The sequence below is a fragment of the Colletotrichum paranaense genome, assembly GCF_030867605.1.
Source record: "Colletotrichum paranaense strain IMI 384185 chromosome Unknown Scaffold_4.1, whole genome shotgun sequence".
Taxonomy (NCBI): Eukaryota; Fungi; Ascomycota; class Sordariomycetes; order Glomerellales; family Glomerellaceae; genus Colletotrichum; species Colletotrichum paranaense.
Genome location: NW_026848962.1, coordinates 287,138 through 313,592, shown reverse-complemented (window position 1 = coordinate 313,592; position 26,455 = coordinate 287,138). Strand labels below are relative to the sequence as shown.

Below are 26,455 nucleotides of genomic sequence, written 5' to 3'. Positions count from 1 at the left end.
TACCCTTTACGGCTTTGCCTCGGCCATCCCGTGAAATCAGCCCTTATCACACTGTTCGTGGTTGGCCAGGAGGACATCGCTAGATGATGCTATCGTGGTGTTTTCTTGCCATGACGACAATCACTAACGATAGGAGACCGACCCGTCCGAGAATTTCTACGACTTTTCTCACCGAGCAAGCGCTCTATCAAATTTCTCGGTCTGGGGCGCTTTATCGAGGCTTCCGATCGCCATGTCTATCCTGGTTTCTATAAACACCGTGCATCAGCCTTGCGTACTGCTTCATTCACTGTCTACCACGCAGGACTGCTGGTCACGTTATCTGCGCATTCCGAACATCCAGCAGCCAGGCGGTGCCAGCTGTCGAGATTTGCTGAGGTCACGTGGGTATGGCGCGACAGTACGTACTCACAGAACTGGTCTTCAGGAATCCAATCCAATCACGCTCGACCTCAAATTCGTCCTGCCGCTAGGTTGACAGGACCCCTTAAAAAGGATCGAATTCGACAATCAGTCAACTGACCATCTGAGGGGAACACACCGCATGAGAGTGACTATGCAGCTCCCTACAACACGAGTGCATGTGATGTGATGCGGTGAGCCTTCATTTGCATTTCAAACATTCTGTTCCGTCAGCATCTCTCTATGTTAAACTGAGCGCAAGGGATCAACCAGCAAACATGAGAGCGAGAGTTTGACGACTCTCTCAGATATGACGTCAGCGCAAAGGTGTCAGCAGGGGACCAGACACGGCCCGAATCTACAATGATATCTGACTGAAGGTCGCAACGACCTGCCTGGAGATGCATCATGAAGGATTTACCTTGGCACTTCCAGGAGGACGAGATGTAGAACACTTTGAGAAACCATGGGTATGTGGTATATCGGGGTATCACGCGGCCCCACGATGGGGAGCGGGCAGATCAAGCGACGGGTTGGAGTAAGTGCCGGATTGACTCGCGCCAACCAGCCCACCCCAGGATGAGGCATTATGGACTTTTGTGCATATTGACGGTCACACTCTCAGTCTGACGACCTCTACCACGCTCCAAGGGGGAGGATCCGAGGATGGAATAGGTAGCAGGTGGTCCACGGGGGACAGTCAGAGGCCCTAGGACGCCTCAACACTCGGCACTGGCTCGTGTGCGGCGCTACCAGGCGGCAACCTCGCTGATGCAGTGATGGAATATCGCGGGATGGGGTGGTTGTCTCAGCCCATGATGTTTCGATGGGCAGTGGGTGTCGTGGGGAAAAACACACGTGTTGGAGTGCTGCAGCTCGATTGGCTGCGGATTGGAGGTTGAAGCTTTCAGCCTTGTGGACTGGCCATCGTGCTCCGTGGATTAGTGCTGGAGATCTGGATGGAGAATGGAGATGGGGGGTGGACTCGGGATGATAATCATCCAGTGAGGGTTTCACCTCTGGTCGGCCATGGACCTTGATGGTCTTGTTTGCGGTGTTTCCAGCGACTTGCGTGCATGTAAGTAAGGTAAGTTGCAACGCACACGAAAGGGAAGGCGGGGAATCATGTTCCTTGCTGCATCGTCGTGTGAGGCAGTCGTGGCAGTGAAAGGCATGAGATGCCAACACCAGGACACGTTGTGGTCGTCGGAAGGAGCGGACAAAGTACATTAAAAGTCATGCTCCTCCCGGGCTCAGACAGAAAAGGAGCACCTGTTGGTTATTGATGCTGCCTCCTTCTCACCAGTGCCACCATCACCGACTTTCCTTTCCCCCTGCCCAGCCGTCAGTCAGCAGGGGCATGCAACCATTAGACGCCACCGGACATCATCACTTTCCCACTTGCAAAAACCGACCATCAACTCTAAAGCAAGCACGGCAAGCCAGGCGGTTGGCGTGCGGGAGGATCACCCCTCAAGTTCAACCGGTGTTATTTATTCAGGGTCACCTACCAGCCGCGATTCCCTACGTCCAGTCGGGTGCCTACTCGCCTACGAAGCAAGGTTGACCAGCTGGGTTGTTCCCAAGAGCTGTAACTGTGACGTGGACCCTTGCGCCCTCCCTCTCTTCTCTCAGTCTCCAACGGTGTCATCGTGTATTATACCTTGGGTACGGATGCTCTCGCTTTCACGCTCACACATATCTGTACCTTACCGCTCACGTCTGACAGCATTCCCAAAGGTGGTGTTCCAGCAACACTCCAGCTGCCCAGTCCCCTGCTTACCGCCTCGCCCCAGCCCTGGAGCCCTGGAAAAAAGTCCAGGTCACGGCCACAGCCAAGCCAAGCAAACCAAGTCAGACAGACCCTGTCCATTGATCCAGACAGACGTCGCTCGCGCTTCCATTTATTTTTCTACGGGGACAGCCAAAGCTCGGCCAAGGGAAAATCATGACTTAATAACCTTGAATTGGCCCCCGTCTTCTTTCTCACTCCCACTTTCAGTCTCTCCGAACCCCCCCGTTGCGACGGTGTCTTCTCTTTTTCAAACAACATCATCACCCTTTCAACCGGCTGCCGTGCCTGCGTGCGTCAGAACCATAGAAACATCAAACCAGGTACCGCGCGCCTCTTCAGCTCCTCCCCAGCAATGCGGTCTTTACCCGCAATAGTGGGCGCCGCCCTGCCTCTGCAGCTCGCCCTGGTCCAGCAGTTGTTCCTGCATGGCGTCATTGCAACACCTGTCGCCAGCGGGCAGCAACAAATCGTCATTGGTTCAGAGGTCGCAGAAACAGTCGCACAAGAAGGATCTCGACGTCTAAGCGGAAAGTTTCTACACATTACTGGTACGTTTGGATGCTACCCGACGACACCCACGGGCGTTACGATCAGCATGGCAGAAATGCAGTCGCGACGCTCAGGCAAGGCGCATGAGGCGAATCGCTCTCTGCTTGGTGCTTGACGTGGGACGACACCAAATGCTAATGACTGTTGTGCCCTCGTAGACTTTCACCCCGATCAATTCTACAAAACCCACTCATCTACCGAAGAAGGCGTCGCGTGCCATTCTGGCGATGGACCCGCCGGCTACTATGGCGCAGAAACCTCCGACTGCGATACGCCATCTTCCCTCGTCAACGCGACCTTTGACTGGATCGCCGCGAATATTGTAGACGACATTGATTTCGTCATCTGGACTGGCGACTCTGCGCGCCACGACAGCGATGAGAGCATTCCTCGTAGCCCGGGCCAGGTGCTCGGCACAAATCGATGGATCGCCGACAAGTTTGCGGAGACGTTTGGTGACCCGAAAGACTCCTCGAAAATGGCCGTGCCTGTAATTCCGACATTTGGGAACAATGACATTCTACCGCACAATATTCTCTTGCCAGGGCCCAATAAGTGGTTAGGATACTATGCCGAGATCTGGAAGCGCTTCATTCCCGAAGAGCAACGCCACTCTTTCGAATTTGGAGGCTGGTTCTACACCGAGGTCATTCCCAAGAAGCTCGCCGTCTTCAGTCTCAACACACTGTACTTTTTCGACCGAAATGCCGGTGTCGACGACTGCCAACAGCCGTCCGAGCCAGGTTTTAAGCAAATGGAATGGCTTCGCGTGCAGCTGGAGTTCCTCCGCGAACGCGGCATGAAGGCCATCCTCATGGGCCACGTGCCCCCGGCCCGGACCGACAGCAAGAAGAATTGGGATGAAACCTGCTGGCAAAAGTACAACCTTTGGATGCAGCAGTATCGGGATGTTGTTGTTGGTTCGCTTTATGGCCACATGAATATTGATCATTTCATTGTACACGATACCAAGGAGATCGATATCAACATCTTGGGTGGTTTCGCGGCAGACGACGACATCGGGCGCGAAGCTTTTGAGGATGAACTCGAAATCCAATCGGCACAGGACTATCTCACAGAATTGCGGGAAGGCTGGGCAAAGTTGCCAGCTGTCAACGTGAAGGCTCTCGAGGAGGAAGACACTGTGGAGTCGGATGCAAAGGGCAAGAAGGACAAGAAGAAGAAAAAGAAGAAGCCAGGAAAGGACTTGGGCGGCAAGTACGCAGAGCGATACCACCTCTCTCTCGTCGGCCCCAGTATCGTCCCCAACTACTTCCCCACGCTCCGTGTCGTGGAGTACAACATTTCCGGCCTCGAGGACGCTGCGGTCTGGACCGACTCGTTCACCAACTCTGTGCCCGCTCTAGCACTCCCGTCGGACGACGATCCCGTTCACGAAGAATTGAAGCGCGAAATCGACGCCGCCAAGAAAAAGAAGAAGGGCAACAAGGGCAAAAAGGGAAAGAAGCCGACAAAACCCAAGGACCCCAACTTGGTCATCCCTCAGCCGCCGCCTGCAGGCACCGGCCCCGGCCCGGCCTACGCACCTCAGCCCCTGACCCTCCTTGGATACACCCAGTATTTTGCGAACCTGACCTACCTCAACAACGACATGACGCACGAAAGCAAGGACGCATCTGGGAACAAGTGGCGTGACGGCATCCACAAGGACAAGGATCCCAAGTCCAAGAAGCCCAAGCCGCGCCCCTTTGCGTTCGAGGTTGAATACAGTACCTTTACCGACAAGATTTACAAGCTATCAGACTTGACCGTTCGCAGTTACGTCAAGCTGGCGAACCGCATCGCCAAGGAGAATGCTAAGAAGGGCAAAGGAAAAGCACTTGCTGAGGATTTCGAAGACGATGACGACGACGTAGAAGACGTAGAAGAAGAAGAAGAAGAGTCATTAGACGAGAAGAAGGAAGTGGTTGAAGACGAAGAGCAGGATGATGACGACGCAGACGACGACGATGAAGATGACGAAGATGAAGATGTAGAAACAGAGAAGAAGAAGGGTAAGAAAGGCAAGAAGGGTAAGAAGGGTGGAAAGAAGAAGAAGAAGAAGCACAACAAGGTGTGGCTGCATTTCTTAAAGCATGCGTTCATCAAGACGGTGCCCCAGAAGAAGTTGAAGAAGTTTTAGAGGACGATTGAGACAGAGAGCATGAGAGCTAGAAAGCGCGCGAGATGCACTGGTCATTGGTTCTTGTCGTCGCAAGCTGCATTATAAGCATTTGCTAGACTTTTTTGGAACTCGTCATATGGGCAAGGACATTGTATTTGAAAGAAACAGAGGCGTTTTATGGGGGGCGCATGGGCAAAGGGTAGCGGATTCTTATGAGTTATTATTTTTATCTTTTCAGCTGTAGGAAATTCGAGTTGCTAGTAGATTCACTCCTTCGTGTTTCTTTTATAGCATCTTTGCGAATCGAATCGCACCAGTACTCTCCTGGCAAGGGGCTTTTGAACGTCTGTCATATCCATCATCCAGGCTTACGCCTATCGTCGAGGTTATGTCATCATGTCAACACAAGGGATGAGGTTTGCGATTGGGACAATCATGTATTGTAACTCATAACTTTTTGTGTCTAGCCGTGTAAATCCCTAAAACCAAAACATCAGGCGAGATGTACATTACGTGTGTATACACCCACCCACACAACGTATCAGGGCCAAACTCTTCAGTCGCTATCGCTCGTCTGCGCAGCAGGTGAATCAGAGAACCCATTCCACTCCTCCTCAGACTCCTCCCCGTCATCAACACCACCATCACCATTCTTCGCGCCCTCCTCGTCCTCATCCTCGATATCAAGCGCGCCCGAGACGTCCCACCGGTCCCCCTTGGCGGCGCGCCCGACGTACTTTACGAACCGCAGCGTGCCGCTGTCGCGGAGCACGAGCGTGAGCTTGTTCCACGCGGCGGCCTGGAAGAAGAGGATGTTGTCGTCGTCGCCCGACGACTTGTAAATCGCCGCGTCCTCGTCCTCTTCGCCGTCGTCGCCCGCCATGTAGACCTCGTGTCCGCCGACCTCTGTCGCTTCTTCGTCTTCTTTTTCTTCTGGCGCGGGCTCGGGCTCGGCTTTGGCTTTACCTTTGCCCTTGTTACGCTTCTTTGATGATTTTCCATTGGGCTTTGCCTCTTCTTGCTCTTCCTCTTCAGGCTTCTCCTCCTCTTCCTCTTCCTCGTCACCCCAGCCCTTGGACGGGGTAATTCCGAGGTTGAACTCGAGACGGGGCTTCCCATCGTGGCCCGTGGCCAGGGTATAATCCTGCCCGCGACGGAACCGGCGCGCGAGGAACTCGTGGCTCTCCACGACAGTGCCCGTGGCGACCTGCAGCCACTCGCGGAACTGCCGCGAGGGGAGCAGGTGGTCGAGCAGCTCCGTGAGCGGGTTCTCCTCCTGCGCGCTGCGCAGCTCGTCGGCGCCCGCGGGCTGCTGGTAGAGGAAGCGGTGCTTGTGCGGGGGACGGGCGACGCGCCACGCAGACTTCTTCTCGATGGCCTCGCTATCGTTATCTGGGAGGGTGTGGTCGGCACTCTCTTGGGATTCAATGTACTCCTTGAGCCTGGCGGAGAACTTTTTCGAGAGTATGTTGGGGAGCGTGATGCTCGAGTTCTCCTCGAAATGCTCCGAGATCTGCTCCAGGGTATCCGGGGTAAGGTACGTCGGCGCAATGTACTTTAGCAGAAACTCGAGCCCAGCCTCATCGAACCCTTCGAGGCTGGCCTTGGGCTTGTCCACCTTCACGGGCCGCGCCTGCGGTGTGTCGTGCTGGTCCGGGTTACCCTGGAGCTGCATGAGCCCCGAGTTCTTGACCTGCTTCTCCTCGGCGCCCTCGACGTAGCCGTCCTCGCCGATCTGGGGGATGTGGAACCAGCCCGAGATGGCCATGCGGACGCGGCCGCCCTCGGCCTCGAGCTGGGCCTTCGTGTCGGCGTGGTAGACCTCCTCGACGTCGTGGAAGGATTCGCCGGGCTGCACGGCGAAGAAGGAGAGCTGGTTCCACGCGGGCGGGATGACCTTGGAGTGGTCCGGCGCGGGCGTCTTTGCAATCTCGCCGTCCTTGCCTTCCTGCTCGAGCACGGGGAACAGCCGCAGGGCGCCGCCCCACTCAGGCTTCCATGGCGTGTCCGGGTCGGTGAGGTAGAGGATGTAGCTGACCTTGCGGCTGCCAATGACGTCGTCGTGGCATAAGAGGTAGCAGCCGGGGGTGTAGACGTTAATGGCCATGTCGGTTTTGCGGCCGCTCAGGGGTCCGCAGCCGGTGATGTGGGAGACGTAGTCGCGGAAAGTCTCAGAGTAGATTGCGTCGCGGAGCGACAGCAGGCTCGGGAGCTTGGCGAGGGCGTCATCGTCGAGGCCGTCGAGGTTGGCGAGGTCGCCCGACTGGTGGATCTTGTAGATGTCGGTCTCTTTCGGGGTGAAGGAGACGTTTTCGCGAATCTCGTCGCGGACGGAGCGCAGGAGGGCGTCGTCGACGAGGCCGTCGATGACGGAGTGCTTGTAGGGACTCGATTCGGCGTACTGCTTCGTGTAGGCGTCGTGAACCTTCTTATCAAAGAGACCCTTGCGGAATCTCGACTTTGCGACATCGGCCGAGAGAGCTGCGCGTGGAGCGAAAGAAAGTTCGGTGTTAGTGACGACATCGGGGCAAGGAAAAAAAGCTGAGCTTGTTGTAGGGATGGCTAACTCGTCTTGGTCTTCTTCTTGGACGCTCTCTTGTCGTCGATTCGTGAACTAGCCTTGCGCTTCATGTTGGGTGATTGATAGAGTAGGAACAACCTCTTGGAGACAGTTGAGAGAAGGGGAAAGGTTGTCGGCAGCCTCCCAGAATTTCAATATTTTGTGACGACCCCAGCGCTGGACCGTCTGTCGCTGATCGGAACCGAACGTGGGCTGAGGTCCCACATAAAGTTTTTCTCCCAGCAGCTGTTTTCGCGCCAAATCGTCCCATGGGCTTAGTACCGTCCCACCGTTGGCCCCTGCAAAACTTGCAAAAGCGCCTCTCCATGAGCATTCGCTCAGCAGATGGCGGGGGCACTTTAACGGTCCCGTCGGGGGAGCTTCTGGGTACACCGCCGTACAGTGCCGGCGTGGCCAATGATCAGAGCTGGCGAGAAGATTGACTCTCTGTTCACACACTGGATTGTCCAGAAACTCATCCGCATAACGGTGCAAGCGCCGGTTGCTTGGCTCTCCTGCGCAGCCATTGAGTACCGCCAGGCTGGCGAGGAGACAGCCAATGCCGGTGTCCAGACAGACCAGACATGCACGATTCGCTCCTGGCGCTTGAGATTTGCATGAGCTGCGTCTTCCAGAAGCAATGCATAAAAGAGAGGGTGGGAGTCAAATAAGCGGCAGTCACCTCAACTCAACTTCTCTCAATTCCCTCTTAAACTATTGGCAGACCGGGAACCATTTCTCTGGCTAAAGGAAACCGTAATCAAGGATTGGCGATGAGAGTGTGCAACGGCGCTTGGCATCGGAAGCTCTTTCACCCAAAAGCCGGACGGGAAGATGGCACGGCGGGCGGGCAAGCCTCGGGCGAGCCGGGCCCAACCGCCGAAACCCCGCGCCCCACACTTCCTCCTCTCGCGCTGCCCCTCTATCCTCCTCTCCTCCCCCGCCCACCAGCAAGCACCGCACTGAGGTTGTTCCTTCGCCCGCACTGCAAAACGTCATGCATCCATGGAAACACTAGATCAATTGGCTTTCTGTAAATTGCGGGCTTCCCAAGGCCGCTTCACTTCTCAATTGGGCAGTTCCCTAATCATCTGAACCCAGTCCTTTACGTCCATTACGCCCTGCCCCGCAACTGCTATCGTAATCTCACGTCTTTAATACTTGGACTTGCTTCCATCACGATAACTTCATTTCCTCTCAACTTTCTATTAAACTGTGATGAATTCTTACATACATTGAAATTATCTTGTACATCTTCAGCAGACAATACAAGGCATTCAATATGGCATCCCAGATAGACATCGGTGCTGTTAGAAGCAAGTTCCCTGCCCTGGGCCAAGACCAGGTCTTCTTCGATAATGCAGGTGGAAGTCAGACGCTGGGCACAGTCATTGAGTCGTATGTCCCCTGTACTCTCCAAACTCAAATGCTCAAATCTCGCTCACATGACGCCTCAGCATCCGGGACTATCTCACACAAAGCAACGTCCAGCTAGGCGCGTCTTACAAAGTCGGCCAGAAGGCGACGGCCTCCTATGGCGAAGGCTACCAGGCCGGCGCAAAGTACATCAACGCATCCTCTGACGAAATCGGTAAATCAATATGTCCAACACTTATTTGTGACAGAAATATTAACATAAGGGGGGGCAGTCTTTGGTGCCTCGACAACTCAGCTCTTCCGCAACCTATCCCACACCTTCACCTTTGACAAGGGCGACGAAATTGTCGTATCAGCAGTCGACCACGAAGCCAACATCGCCTCCTGGGTCGATCTCGCCGCCCGCCAAGGACTCGAGCTAAAGTGGTGGAAGCCCACAGACGCATCCTCGACAACGAACCCAAAGCTAACAACAGAGAACCTGAAGCCCCTACTCTCGGACAAGACCCGCCTGGTAACCCTCACGCACGCGAGCAACATCCTAGGCACGATCCACGACGTCGCCTCCGTAGCCTCCCTCGTCCACGCCTCCACCCCGAAAGGCCTCGTCTGCGTCGACGGCGTGGCCTACGCCCCGCACCGGCCCATCGACGTCAAAGCCCTCGGCGTCGACTTTTACGCATTTTCGTGGTACAAGGTCTACGGCCCGCACACGGCCATGCTGTACGCGAGCCGGGCCGCGCAGGACGCGCACATGCGCTCCATCGGCCACTTCTTCAACCCGAGCGAGTCCCTCGAGGGGAAGCTCGGGCTCGCGGGCGGCAGCTACGAGCTGGTCTCGGCCGTCCCGCGGGTGCTGGAGTACCTGGGCACGCCCGACTCCCAAGGCTGGAGGGGGAAAGTCGAGCAGGAGGGGCAGCTCCAGACTACTCTGCTCGAGTACCTCAACGGCCGGGGCGACGTGACGATCTACGGCGAGACCGATGCCGGCACCGACCGCCGCGTTCCGACAATCAGCTTCCGAGTGCAGGGGTGGGGCACCAAGGACCTCGTCAATGCCGTAGAAAACGAGTCCGAATTTGCCTTCCGATGGGGCCACTTCTACTCGTACCGGCTGATCAAAGAGATTCTGCAACTCGACCCTGCCGACGGCATTATTCGGGTTAGCATGGTGCATTACAATAGCCGTAAGTCATGTGTGCACCTTATCCGACCTGTGAGTTATGCTAATCAGCCATAGTCGATGAAATCAAGGGGTTTATTGCGGCCTTGGATAAGGCATTGCAACAAAAGACCAAATAATAGTGTATAATGTGATAGAATTAGGATTAGAAAGACCTGTAACTCCGGCATACCACCGGAAAGTTGCTGTCCGTCTGATATCTATATACGCTGAACATAAATCATGGCTCCCATAGCTTTTTATAGAGGACAGAAATACCAACAAAAAAGAGGAAAAAAGTCGTAAAAACGTGGCCGTGAGAGAAAAAGTCGGGGTTTTGGTGGTGTGGGGACTCCGATTCCGATCTCTCTCAGAGCTTGCCAGTCTTCTTCTCGACGGCTTGTCTGAGGATCTTAATGACCTCTGCGGGGTCCTGGGCACCAAAGACAGCGCTGCCAGCAACGATGACATTGGCGCCCGCGTCGGCAGCCTGGCCGACGGTGGAACCCGTCAGGCCGCCGTCGACCTCGATGTTGAGCTCCGGGTACCGCTCGCGGAGGGCCTGGACCTTGGGCAGCTCAGAGGCCATGAACTTCTGTCCGCCGAAACCGGGCTCGACTGTCATGATCAGGACCATCTGCGGTTGTGGAGAGAACCCCCTGTCAGCCTAATGCGCCTTCGCGGAGACCCCATCTTGTGGTGTGTGTAACAGCTGCTCGTAAGAAGAAAAAAAAGGGCAATAACTCACGTCTGGTCTCTCGAGTGGGTCTTCACTCTCGAGGAGCTCCCACACAACGTCGACCGAGGTTGCGGGCTTCAGAGCCACGCCGGCTAATATGCCCTGCTCGTGAATGTAGCGGATCAGGGCGCGGGGGTTCGTCTTCTCGTCGGATTGGACCTCTGGGTTGTCGGAGTCGGAGGAAAATGCGGCCTCGTAGTGGAAGCAGTACAGGTCTGCGCCGGCCTCCTTCATGCCCTTGACCCATTTCTTGGGCTAAATCGACGGATGCGTTAGTAGGCGCGTTGTAATATGCCGGGTTACCGCAAATGGACTTTCGGCGACCCCCAAAAACATTAGCCCAGGGCAGAGGGAAAGCAATTACCTCGGAAACCATCATATGACAGTCAAATGTGCCCTTTCCCCATGCCTCGATGGGTTTCTCAACATGACCTCTGATCTTGGCGACAACACCGGGTCCCCATGAAATGTTGGGCACAAAGTGGCCGTCCCTAGAAAACCATGTTGGTTAGCCACAGCTCGGCTCGGATAAGAGAACAAGTCCTTTGCGATCGGCTTTCCAAAAAAGCGGTCGCAAGATGCTTGTGTGCTGATTTTTTTTCTAGCGGGGTATGGTCTCCGTACATGATATCGACGTGAAGCCAGTCAGCGCCTTGCTCTATGGTCTTGGAGCACGCATGGCCAAAGTGGCCAAAGTCGGCCGCGAGAATCGACGGGGCTATGATTGCCTTGGGCGCCATTGTGCAAGTAGGTAGGCAACGAGTGCAGTCAGAGAGAGAGAAAGCTGTGCTTCGTTTGTGTTTGTGTGTGTCTCTTTTGTGGTGATTTGAGAAGGGAAAAATAGAGAGAGGTGTGCGTGGGCGGCGGATGCGAGAGCGGGTGTGTCTGGTTTTGTTCGTGGGCACTGAACGGCTCTTCGGCGTTTGGAAAAGGGTTGGAGGGTACACGATCGGACATGCGACCGGAAGCTGTGGTAAGCTATGGACCCTGAACCACGAGAGCTCTCTCAGGTGGAGTTTCTGTTGGGATCTTCCCACATTCTGGGATATTCTGGGATCTAGAATCACTAATAATTGAGGGGTCGCAGTCGCGCCACCCCACGCCAAACGTCAACCCCGCCGGGCACGTACCGCCCGTATGATAAGCTCCGGAGTACATAACGCACCCCTTATTTTAGGTACCTCCCTACCTAAGCATAGCTCCACCCTTCCCATTGGGCTGGCTAGCTGGAAATTCAAGAGACGAGGGGCCGAATTGACCCCTGACGTTGCCAGTACTAAGGTAAAGTACCTTACTGCGTATGTCTATGTAGATGGCCGGCGGGCCTCGCCGCCTCGGGTGATTATCCGCCGCCGCGGATTTGCGGTCACCTGTATCCGCACATCGTACGCCTCCATCACCCTCCCCGGGACCAAAAGAAACATCCCACGATGCTCATCAATGGTGTTGTTTGTGCCTTGGCTCCGCGTCAAAGTGCCAGTGTCCTACTCGACTGATCATCACCGTATGGCGTGTTCCATCCACAGACTCGAGATATCTGTGGGCACACATCGCGATTTCGGCCGAGAGCGTTGACCAACAAAAAAACAATGGAATATGCGGGAACGACCTACTCCTGGTCCACTCTAAACTGCCTGGGTAATGCTATCCCCCGTTTATACATACACAGAGCGTGAGCCAATAGCCATACTGTTTGATCTTGCTCCGCAAACAAATTTAGTTGTCAAAGCTGTACTTCAACCAGCCACCCAATGCCTTCAAACTCTCCCAACGGACATTTTCGTCCGACTCTCCCATTAGCTCCATAACTCTGGTCTTGAGACCAAGCTTCTCCAGCTTGTATCTCATCTCAGGCACCTCCTTAACCAAGGCCCCAACATCGTTGCATGCAATAGCCAGGACTGCCTTGTCGTTCTCCCACGGCTTCTTCATAATCTCGGCGAGCTGGCGCGCAATAGCTCCGTTCTCGTGCTCCAAAATCTTGCGCGCATTTTCGGCCCAGAAAACCTGGCTTCTGTGAGGCGGTGACCACCGGAGGTGACCAGACTCGACCTCAGCGACGTACTCGTCAAAGGTTGTCTTTGTCTTGGTGTACTCCTCGAGAAGTTCCTTGAGACTTTGTGCGTCTTCGAGTAGGTCAGGGTCTGTCAGGTGGCGGCCGCTCAGGTTGTCAAGGAGCGCAGGTAGTCGCGCAAGGACTGCAGTAGGGAGGAGTGATTTCTGATTCTTGCTGAGCAAGTTGAAAAGGGTAGAAACAACCAATCGGGTCGTCTTCTCCTTGGGAGAGAGGCGCAAAAGCTGGGTGTACAGCAAGACAATATCGTACTCGCTGAACATGATCAGTTTGTGAAAGCCATACGACTAGAGTGTACTTACTCGTTAAGCTCGTCACCAATATCTTCGGCTTCGAAGCTCATTTGCCAGATGACCAGTAGTACATGGTATAGCAATTGCAAACCAACACCGCCGCCGAGCGAACCCTCAAATCCGGCGTTTCTTGTGGGCGCGGTTCCGCTCCATATGCTTGCCGAGGAGCTGCCGTTGCTGCCAATGCCAGCTGCTGTTCTGAGGATGTCAATCAGAGGCGCAATCGTCTCGCTTCTTTGGTTCCAGAATTGTTGTCTCGCGGCGTGTCCGTAGAGAATGGAGGAGTATTCCTGGACCGCGATATCCTGAAGGCCTGCATCAGAACTCTTCGCGAGGCCAGATAGGTAGGAGAGGAGCACGGGAATGGCGTTTCGGGTCGCCTGCGATTCGTTCAATGAGAGCGACATGAGCTTGGTTAGAGCCGTCGATGTGAGCAAGGGGATAGGGTCCTCGGTATTATTCGAGTGGGCGAGCAAAGGTAGAAAGTGCTTGTAGGGGTCGGTGTTTTTGAAAATAGCCTTCGAGAGTGACGGTACACCTATTTGGGAAGACGACAGCATTAGCGGGATTGAGGCATATGAATCGATCGTCAAGATATATTAATCTTAAGGACAAGTAGGGCAGGATAGGGAGAGTCTAGCCAAAGTCATAGGCTGGCGAATCAATGGGAAATGGTATAGAACGTACTGGGCAAGAGGTCCGCCAAGAGGACGAGGATATACTGGACGACATTGGCTTGCTTGCCTGCGGACTCGATCACCGAGGGCTTTCCGGATTCACCAACAAAGAGGGAGCGGTAGCCATCGAGATCTCCTTCTACAATCTCCTTCCGAGCTTCGGGCTTCTTCGCCTTATCAACAGCGCGGATGCGGGCCAGGTGGTCCTCTGTGATGGTGCCTGCTCTAACAGCGCCATCCCAGGGGATTGGCCGCTGGCGGATGTTGTTCTGCAGCGAGGCCAGGTAGGTGGGAGGATCGAGAGACATGGCGGCGAGTCGAGGGAAGTAGCGACCCGGGCGGCTTTTTGAATTCGAGATGCACCTATGTCGCCGAGAGGGGGGGTTTGGAGATGGACGGTGTGGATGGATTCGGCGGTGCTGAGGGTCGCAGGTCGTTGCGGCGGGAAGCTGTCTGACGAACGTAATGCTCTCAAGCCGCAGCCGCAGGCCCGCAGCCGCGCCCGCCCAGTTTTTGGGTCACTTCCTTGCTCAAGTCACAGCGTCAGGCTCATGGCATATGATTGGCTTGAGGTCCATTTCTACATAAGCCACATGTGGCAGCTCCAATGACCCACCAAAGCTCTACTTAGCCAATGAAGCTGATCCACTCGATTGAGCGTTGTGGCGGTGCGTTTTCCTCAATCACATCCACTTGAATCCTTCCTAAAGCTTGGCTCACTGCCCTCTTGGTCTTACACGCTCTGTCACTTCAAATAGCACTACGACCCAGTTGCCCCGGTTCCCAACCACCCGATTTCCCCAAGTGCAGCTATCGTTGGTACTCGGCTCGCCAGATGAAGCTGAATACTGCTCATCTTTTTTTTTTCCCTCTACACGAACGACCCTTGTACGAAAGACTGGCCCACGCCAATATGCAAGGCACATACGGAAAAGAAGTCCCTTGAATCTTAAAAAGGCGTCACTAGCCAGAACTTCACGGCCTACTTGGCGATGACCCCTCCTGGGTGCCGCGGAGTCCCATCCCGCCGGTCGGGCTCACTTGCACACTTGATGCCGTCAAAGTTGCGGAACCCACGGACTGACACCTGCCGAGATCTCGTCGTGGTGCCAGAAGCCAGCGCAAGAGCTGTCATGGCGCTGCCAATCTGCCCTATACGAGTCAAAGACCGTTTCCTCTGCCCTAGAACTTCTGTCACGAGAGGTCATGACCACTGCACTAGATCCGAGGTACACGGAGACCAATGTGACAGCGCGGAAATGAGCATGATCTCATTGAAGCAGCTCACGATGGGCTAACAAGCGTCCCTGCCAATGGTTGCAAGGCACCAGATGGCAAGAGTAAGCAAGGAAGGAGCTCGCTAGCTGCGTTACTCGGTTGCGAGTGACAAGCCTGCGAAACGGTACCTGACGGGGCCTGCCCGGCGGGAGAGACAAACGGCAGGGCAAACAATCGCACCTCTATTGTTACGGCCACGAGTATTCATTCGTACAGTTGGGTTGGAACAGGCTTTCTCTGCCTATCGATTGTCGTCCAGTGGACGGACCGACCCCTGTAGGTAAACAAGTGGGAACCAAGGCGCTCTGGGCCGGGCCAGTCACGAAGGTACCATCAGCGAGTAACGACCCGTTTCTGCCAACTCATACAGGCATCTCCCCGCACTAGGCCACTTATAACCCTCGTCTGTCCCGGGTGTCTTGGTCTAAGTGAAGGGGGAACCACATCTCGGCGCCCGATCTTCAGGAACAAGAACAGAAAAAGAAGCAGCAAGTGTGACGGAATCGCGCACTCAAGAGGAATCTTCACAATCACACTCGTCAGAGATTGGCCAGAAACTAATCGGTGAAGCTAGATCCCTGCGGAACTTTGCATTATTTGAGGGTAGTATTGTGGGTGTCAGAAGTGTGGGTGCGCCTGGTGACAGCGGCAGCAAAATCAAGAGGTTGGACTTCAGGGAGGTTGGGAATCGACCCGCGCAACGGCCAAGAAGAAAAAAAGACAATCCCACTGCCCAAACCAAGTAATACGACACTCCCGTCAGTCAGCGCCTTCTCAATCTCTCCCTCTCTCTCTTAAATCAAACTTACCTGCAGGTTTCATTCTTCCCGACTTCTTGGTTCCTTCTTCCCATCTAACCCAAGAATCATCACATTCCAAGCTCTCAGTCCCTGCCAATACCTCTGCACACTAACAGGCTAAGGTTGGCCAGCTCACACCGCGACCACTCAATCACACCTCGACTATACTATCAGCTTACCCTCCCTCTTCTTCTCATTCCCCGCCAACCATTAATACCTCATCCTACCGCTACAACATTCCTCACTCTCGCAATCTTTGGGGCGCCCACGAGGCTACGAAACAAGACAGGACCTCTCGATATCGCCATTGACGGAACAAAATTGGCCATCGCGGTGAGAGCCGACTTACATTCTCACTTCGCCGTCTTCCCGGCCTTGCGCATTCCTGGCAATTGACGACGCCGAGCAGCGGTCTCCGCCAGAAATAATGGCATGGCGCAAGCAGTCGGCAGCGGCCCCTCTGGTCGCCGGCCTTCTTCTCTTGGTGTCCGCCCCCACTCCGGTGTTCGCCCACCCTTATCCTCTCCAAAACGTCGCAAACAACCTCTTCTACAATTTGGGCAACCATTTTATGAAGCGCGATTGCGTTCAACGTTGTGGAGCCGACTCTCAGTACTGCTGTGGATCTGGAGAGCAGTGCTACACCGTTAACAACATCGCTGGCTGCAGCACCGTGAGCGGAGGTGGAGGCTACGGCATTTACACCACGACATGGACTGAGACGAACACCTTTACCAGCACAATATCGACAAACTGGCCTGCAGTGACAACAGGGGCAGCTGGGGGAGGCACCGGGGCCACCTGTGTTCCTCAGAGTAGTGGAGAGACGGCCTGTGGCAGCATTTGCTGCGCCGCCAACCAGTACTGTGCCTACTCAGGGCAATGCGCTCAGCGCGATGGCTGGGGCGGAGGCGTCACTACAATTACATCGGGAGGCCATACAATCACCACCCAATACTCTGCTCCTTACCGCATCACGAGCACCGGGGCCACCGGCACCGCCGCCTCAGCAACCAGCACCGGCACAGTCGTACCCATCACCAACGAGGGTACTGGTGGAGGATTGAGCGGCGGCGCCATCGCCGGTATTGTTATCGGCACGCTTGCAGGTCTCGGTCTTCTCATGCTTCTCTGCTTCTGTTGTATCGCCCGCGGCCTGTGGGGTCTCATCTTTGGCAAGAAGAAGAAGGAGCACAGCCACAGCCGCGAACGAGTCGAGGTGGTTGAGGAGAGATACTCGCGTCACGGCAGCCGCATGCCATCTGCCCACTCTGGTCGCCCCTCGCACGGCGGCTGGTTCGCAGGTGGCGGTCGTCCCGCCCCGGCTGCTCGTCGCAAGGAAGAGAAGAAGGAAGGCGCCAAGTGGTTGGGCCTGGGAGCCGCCGCAGCAACCATGTTGGCGCTCTTGAATCTTAAGAAGGACAAGCCGAAGGCCAAGCCTCGGTCAAGCTACACCGACTCGTACTACTCGTACACGGGGACAAGTCCCAGTGAGTCTTCATGGGATTCTCGGGATCGATCGGATCTGACGTCCTACCTAGGCAGCTCTAGCTCGGGCGGAAGAACTCACCGCACCGGCCACACACGCGGCACACACACGACGCGCCACTCACGGAGGTAGCACCCCAAGTTCTTTGGCGACCTCGGTCGAATTGCATATGCTGTCGGCTGCCTTTTTACGAGGCGGTGGAAGCCCCGAACATGCTTTGAACGTACATAAATTGGTATTATTGCTTTCTATTTTTCTTTTTGGCGTTAAGGGGGGAAATCATAATCCCACCGGGCTTTTGATAGCACGGTGATGGAAACTACAAGGCACGAGAGACGAGACATTCGGCGACGAAGAGGGGAATGAAAGAATGACGAGAGACACGAAAACTGGGTGGAGAGTGACGAAGGGGCTCGGAAATGGCCACGAAGACTATGGATGTGAGGAGGGTCATCTCTTTGGACATTGAGCGTTTCCTACTTCATTTTCCTTGGTGTGGCTGACTTTGTCTACCCATCCTCCAAAACCCGCATAGCATGTACGATGTTCAGAACGATTTGATGGCATAGACGAAACTTCTCGACGCCCTTAATGCATGAAATGGAAACTAAATTCTTCGATTGGGCCCTCTGATTACAACACTTGCTCGTTGCCGTATCGCCTTCCTGTCGTGTTGTTGCTTCAAGCTCAAGTGTGTACGCAGCCACACTGCTGAAGCTTTCCCGGGGAAGCCGTGTAAGAGTCCACAAAGTTGAGATGAACATGCGGCGCTTGCGCACTGCGAGCGCGTTTGACCATGCATGGAACAAAGCGAGTTTTCCATGTGCGGTCTGCGTTTTCGCGTTCGGGCCGTCTGATGCGTACGTCTCTGCGTGTGCGTGTGTCGGGGTATACGAGGTCTAAGTCTAGGTGTAAGTCTGCGATGCGAGATCTCCACCTTCGGGAAAGAGATTTCTTTGCCCTCCTCGTGGAGCATTTACCAAGACAGAGCCAATTCCGGTGTCCTTTTCTTCATCCCACTATTCGCTAGTGGCCGGTTGGCCCAATGGCAAGGCGTCTGACTACGATTGCGTTTACCCTCGTTCGTCTAGGGCGAGGAAAACGTTGACAAAGTATCAGGAGATTCTGGGTTCGACCCCCAGGCTGGTCAATTTCTTTTGATTATGAGACATTACGTGCTTTTTTCCCCTTCTTTCTTTTGGTGTCGTTCAAACTTGGGACTACTGGGCGGATGTATGGAATTACAGTTGATTGACGTTGCATCTGAAGAGGAAATGTAGTATTGGGTATGTGTGTGCCAGTAGACAAATGCTGTGAAGAGTCCAGCGAGAGGATGGCAACTCTCATGAGGCCATAATCTGGTCAAGCTTGGCTGAATTTTTAGTTCATCAGGATGACGAGATGAGTCAAGAGCTACACCATCACGGAAATCCCACCTTACTGTGAAAATAGCTGCGCTCATGTCGTTCAGTCACGAGGCAGGATATGTGGACGCATTGTCTACAGTGTGAAATTTTCCTAAATCCGCAAGTACATTTTCTCACAAAATAGCCAACAGGGAAGAGTTCTTTAAGTTTGAGTGGGTATCATTTCACCATGAAGAATGTCTCATGCGAGTAGGGTATATAATGAGGTGTTGTGGGATATACTGCTCAGAGAGGGGAGCAGGCAACGTCTTCTTGACTTTTGATGTGATTCATGGTAGCCCTGCGCTACACGATGCAAAGTGAAAAATGGAACCCCGGCCACGCCAATTGTGTTGTGTGTAAGACCCAGAAACCCCAGTTTGATTTTTGCATTTGCCTCGAAAAACATGACCTGTTTTGACCCTTTTTGTTTTGGTTTTGCTCCCCTCCTCCGGCTCATACATCAATCAATACCTTCGTTTTTATTGATTCATCGAGAGGGATTATACGTTGAGTGGAAAAGATGCATTTAAGCCTCCTCCTCAATGTTGCCCTTCTCGGAGACGTACATGCCGTCCAAGAACTTACGGATATCCTTGTTGCGGACCTTGCAGATCTGCTGGATATCGGCAGCGGACTGGGAGACAGCCTCGAGGGAGTTGCCGAAGAGGACGAGCTCGTCCTTCTGGGCCTTGGAGACCTCGACGTCAACGCCCTCGCGCATGATGACCTTGCGGACGAGCTTCTCGCCAATGAAGTTGCTAAAGTGAACATATCAGTCTCTCGCAATCATCAGGTATAGAAACATTGTGCAAACATACCGGATCTCGACCTCCCACAGACCAGTCTCGGAGTCCTTCTCCAGGTTGACGTTGATGGGGAAATGGGCGTAGACGTAGCGCATCTTGTACTTGAAGCCCTTGGTGACACCGACGATCAGGTTGTTGATGAGGGTGCGGACGGTGCGGAGAGTGGCAACGTTCTTTCTTGAGCCGTGGTGGATCTCAATGTTGATGGTGCCCTTGACCGGCTGGGAGAAGTTGACAGCCAAGTGGGACAGGTCCTTCACGAGCTTGCCTGGAGACGGGTGTTAGCCATATCGGTTTGGTGAGGGGTGCTGCCGCACTGAAGCCGTTGCGCTCTGCTTGCGCAGAGCAGGAACAGCTAGGGCCGGCCGTTCGCAACGTCTCGAGAGATATCGCGATCGGAGGAGAGTCTTGTACTTACCACGGGGGCCCTCAACGGTGACGATGCGGGACTTGATGTGAACCTTGACTGTTTGGAGAATCCAAGTCAGCATGCATTCGTTTGCCTGCCACTACTGCTCCTTTCGAGCTCATCCACAGTCTAAAACTCTTCAACCCAAAAACCCAAATGTTGCTTTGTCCGCCTCAAGCCTCACCAATCCCTCTGCCATTGTGATGTGGTTGTGGTTTTCCATTTTTTGCGCCAGCGACCATGTTGCCAAAGGCATCGAGGTTGCGACCATGACAGAGGAAGGCGAGAGACTCGAAGTGCGAATGGCGACAAATAGGTGATATAGTATCGTGAAGTTCAAAACCCGGCGGAGCTCGCAGGGGACCGCATCGTGGGGGAGGAGTATTTTCGTTGTATTGTGTGCTCAATCGATCGTCAAGGAGACGACGACGACGGCATTGCTTCACATACCATTCTCGGGAACCGTCAGGCTCTCTTGGGAGTGGATGTATCTCATCTTGACGTCGGGGGGGAGGAGGGCTGTCGGCTGGGCGATCTACTGGGCGACTGGTCGTTCGTTGGGCGATGAGGGACAATTCTTCACTTTCAAAAAAGTTCCAAGTCGGGGAGACTGGCAGTCGCGATTCAATTTTCGGGTGTGGGGTGCAAAAGTTCTAGCGAGGGCTTGTGTGCACGTGAGAGCAAAACCATGGTCTGTGCGTAATTGATTCTCTGGCCGACCGCCCGGCTGCCCGGGCCTAGTGGAGAAGGACGGATCCTGCCCGTCCGGGACATGGCCGTTGAGCCCCAGCCACAGCTCCGGTTCACCAGCCTCAAGCACTGAGGACGACTGCCTAGCATAGTCACGTGTCGGTACTGGCCAATGGGAGGATGCACTCCCTACAGCTCCAGTTGCTGCCCACTTCTCGATAGCTGCCCGGGCTGGCGCGACTGGAGCAGCGCAAGCCGAGTGAGTGCACGTACAGATACAGATACGTCAGCCTTGAAGCTCCGCGACACCCCCCTTCTCCGACGCTCCAATATCAATTCAACTTAATCATTAAATTCCAAGCTCGACGGGCTGACCGATCACTAGCCATTGGGACCTTGGATTCGTCGCCCCCTTTATATCCGAGCATTGAAACCACACAATCGCGCGAGATCCGGGCATTCCCCCGCATAAGCCAAGATGTCGTACTTCTTCTCAACCCCCGTCGACATCGACATTGTGCTGGAGGACGCCGACGAGCGGTCCATGGTCGATGTCAAGCTCGACAAGAACCGGCGCGAGAAGGCGCCGCTGTACATGGACGGCGAGTCCGTCAAGGGCGCCGTCACCATCAGACCCAAGGACGGCAAGCGGCTAGAACACACCGGCATCAAGGTCCAATTCATCGGCACGATAGGTGAGTCTTTCTGAGCGAGCGACCCTCAAGAACCTCTCCCGCCTTTCGCCCAATACTAATACTCCCATCTTTTTCCTCTGCGCAGAAATGTTCTTTGACCGCGGAAACCATTACGAATTCCTCTCCCTTGTCCAGGAGCTCGCGGCCCCGGGCGAGCTGCAGCACCCGCAGACGTTCGACTTCAACTTCAAAAACGTCGAGAAACAGTACGAGTCGTACAACGGCATCAACGTCAAGCTGCGCTACTTTGTCCGCGTCACCGTCTCCCGCCGCATGGCCGACGTTATCCGCGAAAAGGACATTTGGGTCTACTCGTACCGCATACCCCCCGAGATGAACTCGTCCATCAAGATGGACGTCGGCATCGAGGACTGCCTCCACATCGAGTTTGAGTACTCCAAATCCAAATACCATCTAAAGGACGTTATCGTCGGGCGCATATACTTTTTGCTCGTCCGCCTCAAGATAAAACACATGGAGCTGTCCATCATCCGGAGGGAGACGACGGGCGCCGCGCCGAATCAGTATAATGAGAGCGAGACCCTGGTGCGGTTCGAGGTGAGTTTGTGGCTCCGGATAATGCTCTCCTTCAACTTTCAATGGTTATGTGTACTGACTCTCTCGGCACAAAGATTATGGATGGCTCGCCCTCGAGAGGAGAGACGATCCCCATCCGCCTCTTCCTCGGCGGCTTCGACCTGACACCCACGTTCCGGGACGTGAACAAGAAGTTCTCCACCCGGTACTACCTCAGTCTCGTGCTCATCGACGAAGGCAAGCCACAACCACCCCTTATATGTTTATGTCTTTGATTAAATGCAAGCTAACAATCGAACACCAGATGCGCGGCGGTATTTCAAGCAGTCGGAAATCATTCTCTACCGCCAAGCCCCGGACGCCGCCGCCGGTCCTAACATGATCATGGCCGCCGCCCCCGAGAACCCAAAGTTGATGGGCCAGTCTGTTCAGACATAGAAGTATCTGAAGAATGACGCCATGATTTATAAGTAATGAGTTGTTTGATGAAATAGGGGGAAAGGGGGGGGGGGGGAGGTTATTCTGCATGATGTGGCTGCTGCCGCCAATGAGAGGATAAGTCCTCGTCAAGAACCGTCCGTCCCACGTAGTTTTAAGCATAGGTCACGGCGTTTGGGGTAAACAAAGCTAGGGTCTGCTGCACTGATACAACAAACAATGAAATTCTTCTTCATCATCTACCTTGGACCTTGACCGATTACCGAAAAACAAAACCCAATGCATGCAATTCGTGAAGGTATCTGGTTGTCCTGGACCATTCTTGTGTGGTCCAGGATCGCGCGTTCTTCATTACTTGTACACATGCTCTCTCCATCTCCATCCCCTACGAAGTAAACTCTCCACCCCCCCCCCCCACCTTTGGCCCGCATTGCCCTTTCAACTTATTGATCTCGTTTCTTTGCTCATTTCATCCATTTACAAAATGTCCATTGCATCGTCAGCCTCGAATCCAAACTGGTTGTTCTGAATGGCTGCGATCCGGTCGAGTTCGTCCTGGTATTGCTTGCGCAAGTCCGGTAACGTAACGACCTTGCGCTTACCCTGGAAGGTCGTCGGCTCCCTCGAAGCGTTGGCAGGCGGCAACTCCTCGGAAAAGATCCACGCTTGCTTCGGATCGACGCAGCTGAGGGCATTGATGAGCAGCAGATACTGCTTCGTGACCGCCGTATCGAGAATGTCCTCGCCAATGAGCTTATCGCCCTCGCCGGCGTGTCGCAGCTTTTGGATGCGGTCAAGCAGCACCGTAGCGGCGCCGCGGTAGTCGTTGTGTTTGATCCTCCAGGAGTAAAGGATCTGGTGGTATGGGATGCCGCTCAGGACATCCATCGTTGCCTTGCACCTTTGTGCCAGAATGTCGTCGATTGAGTCTTGTAGACCCGGGAACGGCAGCGACATGAGCTCGCTGTTGTGGTACGATTCACACATCTTGTCGACAAGCTTGCGAAGGGAGGAGAGCTGCATCGCCTTATCCTTCATGGCTAGTAGACTAGCATGGGCGACGTCGAAGCGTGAGAGTACCGTCGCCGCATTGAACTGTCGGCTAAGCATCTCGCTTCTGACCAGGGCAGCTTCGGGACTGGCGTGTGAGTATTGAATTGCGAGTCCGGCGGACTCAATTACATATGAGTATGCCTTGGCCTTCTCGAACAGAGCGACTGCGTGACAGTAATACCTAGCCGGCCCCTTGTTGAGCAGGTTCCACTCGGTATCGTCAAGCAGCCCGCTGCTGTGTCGGTCAACATCTACATCTTTGACGCCTGCCACTAACATTAGTCTTATTTCCTACACAGCAGAGGCAAATTGAACTTACTCATGCCTATCGCCGCTTTACGGAAGTGGAAGGCGGCCGAAGCGAAGTCTTTGAGCGCAAGGAAAACACGGCCCTGGATGTAGATGGCGAATGGCGTCTGGGCGCAGTAGGGATTGAGTTGAAGAGCAAGATCGGCCCGCTCTCTTCTGATGAGGGAGCACTGGATCAGAGTAGGTGACACCTCAATATCGCTGTTGGAGGCACAGAGATCCGTGACGATGTCTGTGATACTCGTAGCCAAAGGTTCATTTCTGCCGTCCACAAAGCCAAGAAGATGACCGACATTACCCTCCAACGCGGTGACGGTCTGCGTCTCCTCTGCAGTCCTCTTCGTGGTGCTAGGCGAGCCTGAGAAGGAGTCATTGCGCTCGTTCTTGTTGCCAATAGGAACGGTGATTTCGGTCTTGGAGAGCCACCGAAGCAGCTCTAACCGACGAAGTGACTCGAGGAACTGTCTGAACACAGCGCCGACGTCAATTCGTTTGGAGAGCATGTCTTCCTCTTGATCCCAGTCGAACTCCATGTGTACCAGTAGCAAGACCTGGCTGAAGATAATGTTCCACTGCAGATCAATCGTCTCTTGAACCGCCTTGACAATGAGCTTCCGTCCAAAGTCGGTCAGCGGTTGACGGGCCTTGCGGCTTCCAGACTCCTCCGTAGCCGCAACCAAGCCCGAGAGGCTTTCGTATAGATCCATCGTAACACCAGTGTAAGACTGTCCTAGACTCTCAATGACCTGTGCGCAGTCTTCGTCACTTACAGTGCGCCAAAGAGCAGTGGTGTCAAAGAGGTATTGGAGTCGTTCATAGTCCGTTCGAGGGGTCTCCTCGTAAATCTCAGGTCGCAGGGCGGCAGTGCAGACCTGTTGTATACTGTCCGAAATAGCATCGAGGAAGCCGACGCCCGTCGAGACAAGGTTTGCTATCCTTTCCGAGGCCTCATCTGGTCGCGAGAGATTATAGTACAGCCGCTCCAGTGAGCTGCATTCTCTGATGGCCGAGATTGCATCGGCACACACAACCCACGTCATGTCGGATTCTGCGTCGAGAACCAATGCAACTGCTTCGCCACGTTGCTTGTCCAACTCGATCAGAAGACGGTAAAATCTCCTCCACTGGGTCTCGCTGCTAGCACGGAATTGCTCATAATCCATACCACCAGCCGAGTTCCGGTCCAAGGATGCTGTTGAGGCAAGAACAGAGCAGATTGACTCTGCCAGGCCCTTTTGTTGACTCTTCGAGCTGCCCTCCTTTTGAGAATAAAGCCCCTTCTCGTATATGGACAGAGCTGTTTCGAGGGTCGCTTTGGTGAAGCGGCCAGGGGCGAGGATAAGATCCAACCACTTTTCTGTCGGGTCTGTAGGGTCAGAGGATCCGGACGTCGGCGCGGTGGGATAAGTTGTGTCAATATGGACTGAAGCCCACTCGCTTTCCCATGACTCGGCGATGTTGTCTCTGTTGAGATCCAGCTCCTGGACTCTGTAGGTCATATTGTTCTTCCACAATGTCCACAACTGAATACCGCCATCTGCAAGTGTTGAAAGAACAAAGTCCGCCAGGGTCCACACATCGGAGAGCGACGGTGACGATGGGGTGAGGTGGGTATCAGGGAATGCATCTTCCACGTAAACGGTGTCGCTGTCGCGGGCTTTAATGTTCCAGAATTTGAACTCTCCAGCCCCAATGGGCGAGTACGTGGCGCACATCCTGTTGCCCGTTCCGTCGCCAACCAGCTGCAATAAGTTCGTCTGTGTAGGTTCAATCTGCCACTTGCCGACTTCTTGCGGGTTGCGGTCAGAGTTCAGTATGTCGCCAGTAAACAAGATCTGACCTGTCCGCAGGTTCCAGATGCGCATGCGATGGTCGAGACAGACTGTGAAGAGAAACGCCGCATCATCGAGGCCCAGGTTCGTAACCTGTATCGACGTTGCCGCGCTCGCGTCCATGTGGATGTTGCGATATCGGATAGACTGGTTCTGCTGGAACGGGAGATAGCTTCGAATGCCCTGCGCCCATCCTTGTGAATTGTAGATCGTCTCCTTCCAGGGGTTGCTCGTTGCTATGCACAAGTTAGTGTGAAGCTCTTGTTGTGGTAGCAGCAGTCGAGGGAAAGTGACATACAATCCTGTGTCTTATTCCGGTCCAACCTCACCAGCCCGCCGTCGTGAAGAGAAATGACAATCTGATCGGTGCTCGCGGCAACCATGCGATGCGGGTGCTTGAACCCAAAGACCTTTGGCTGGTACACCTTGCAAGCATCTCCCGGGCCGGCCTCGATGGCGGAGCGCTTCCTGAAGAAGTCGGGGCGGAGAGTGAAGGAGTACAGGCAGTTGGCCTCGTCGAGCACGAACATGGAGAGCGCATCATGTTCTCGGGGGTCGGCGAACGCAACACAGGACGATTGAATCGGCACCGTGAATCGGAAATTGAGAATCAGCGGCGCATCGACCGTCTTCTCTTGTCGGCAGGTATCGACTACCCGTAGGCTGAGGACGAGACCGTCATCCAACAGCCTCCAGAGGAAGCTGCGCGGCGCATCGTGCCATTTGCGGTGGTAGACGGACGAAGCGGGAGCGAGGTTCTTGAGCCGAAAGTTGACTTCGTCTTCGCTGATGTTCTTGTCGCCGGATGTGAGCCTCCGGGTCGCGCCCCTCCCATTCGACGTCAGCGAAGGGACGCGGATGTTGATGATGGATGAGGCGGAGGCCGGTTCGAGATTGAGACGAGTCTCTCGGTATAAGTATTGTGTGTCGGCGGAATCCATTTTCGCTTTGCCCCTA

At 54.5% G+C, this 26,455-nt stretch overlaps 9 protein-coding genes across 9 annotated transcripts; 4 read left to right on the top strand and 5 right to left on the bottom strand.

The window, feature by feature from the left end:
* Window positions 1-2,549: 2,549 nt before the first annotated feature.
* Window positions 2,550-4,889, top strand: CPAR01_05086 (calcineurin-like phosphoesterase; the record flags this gene model as incomplete). Its single annotated transcript, XM_060489365.1, has 2 exons — window positions 2,550-2,853; window positions 2,905-4,889. 2 exons carry the CDS (start codon window positions 2,550-2,552, stop codon window positions 4,887-4,889), a joined length of 2,289 nt encoding a protein of 762 aa, XP_060350831.1.
* A 538-nt stretch (window positions 4,890-5,427) lies between these two features.
* On the bottom strand, window positions 5,428-7,502 carry CPAR01_05085 (uncharacterized protein; the record flags this gene model as incomplete). Its single annotated transcript, XM_060489364.1, has 2 exons — window positions 5,428-7,352; window positions 7,439-7,502. 2 exons carry the CDS (start codon window positions 7,500-7,502, stop codon window positions 5,428-5,430), a joined length of 1,989 nt encoding a protein of 662 aa, XP_060350830.1.
* A 1,211-nt stretch (window positions 7,503-8,713) lies between these two features.
* Window positions 8,714-10,110, top strand: CPAR01_05084 (aminotransferase class-V; the record flags this gene model as incomplete). Its single annotated transcript, XM_060489363.1, has 4 exons — window positions 8,714-8,829; window positions 8,889-9,022; window positions 9,081-9,995; window positions 10,049-10,110. The coding sequence occupies 4 exons, from the start codon at window positions 8,714-8,716 to the stop codon at window positions 10,108-10,110; spliced, it is 1,227 nt and encodes a 408-aa protein (XP_060350829.1).
* A 230-nt stretch (window positions 10,111-10,340) lies between these two features.
* On the bottom strand, window positions 10,341-11,449 carry CPAR01_05083 (ribulose-phosphate 3-epimerase; the record flags this gene model as incomplete). Its single annotated transcript, XM_060489362.1, has 4 exons — window positions 10,341-10,607; window positions 10,719-10,964; window positions 11,074-11,200; window positions 11,334-11,449. 4 exons carry the CDS (start codon window positions 11,447-11,449, stop codon window positions 10,341-10,343), a joined length of 756 nt encoding a protein of 251 aa, XP_060350828.1.
* A 976-nt stretch (window positions 11,450-12,425) lies between these two features.
* On the bottom strand, window positions 12,426-14,202 carry CPAR01_05082 (V-ATPase subunit H; the record flags this gene model as incomplete). Its single annotated transcript, XM_060489361.1, has 3 exons — window positions 12,426-13,038; window positions 13,086-13,614; window positions 13,764-14,202. Coding segments are annotated over 3 exons (1,581 nt in total), but the record flags the coding sequence as incomplete, so codon positions are not given.
* A 2,056-nt stretch (window positions 14,203-16,258) lies between these two features.
* CPAR01_05081 (uncharacterized protein) lies at window positions 16,259-17,452 on the top strand (the record flags this gene model as incomplete). The annotated part of the gene is made up of 1 exon (XM_060489360.1): window positions 16,259-17,452. One exon carries the CDS (start codon window positions 16,259-16,261, stop codon window positions 17,450-17,452), a length of 1,194 nt encoding a protein of 397 aa, XP_060350826.1.
* A 1,803-nt stretch (window positions 17,453-19,255) lies between these two features.
* Window positions 19,256-20,440, bottom strand: CPAR01_05080 (ribosomal protein L6; the record flags this gene model as incomplete). The annotated part of the gene is made up of 4 exons (XM_060489359.1): window positions 19,256-19,487; window positions 19,548-19,803; window positions 19,954-20,001; window positions 20,395-20,440. The coding sequence occupies 4 exons, from the start codon at window positions 20,438-20,440 to the stop codon at window positions 19,256-19,258; spliced, it is 582 nt and encodes a 193-aa protein (XP_060350825.1).
* Window positions 20,441-21,112: 672 nt separating this feature from the next.
* CPAR01_05079 (vacuolar protein sorting-associated protein 26) lies at window positions 21,113-22,304 on the top strand (the record flags this gene model as incomplete). Its single annotated transcript, XM_060489358.1, has 4 exons — window positions 21,113-21,329; window positions 21,415-21,887; window positions 21,962-22,127; window positions 22,171-22,304. The coding sequence occupies 4 exons, from the start codon at window positions 21,113-21,115 to the stop codon at window positions 22,302-22,304; spliced, it is 990 nt and encodes a 329-aa protein (XP_060350824.1).
* A 477-nt stretch (window positions 22,305-22,781) lies between these two features.
* CPAR01_05078 (uncharacterized protein) lies at window positions 22,782-26,439 on the bottom strand (the record flags this gene model as incomplete). The annotated part of the gene is made up of 3 exons (XM_060489357.1): window positions 22,782-23,623; window positions 23,677-25,734; window positions 25,797-26,439. 3 exons carry the CDS (start codon window positions 26,437-26,439, stop codon window positions 22,782-22,784), a joined length of 3,543 nt encoding a protein of 1,180 aa, XP_060350823.1.
* Between the last annotated feature and the right edge of the window lie 16 nt (window positions 26,440-26,455).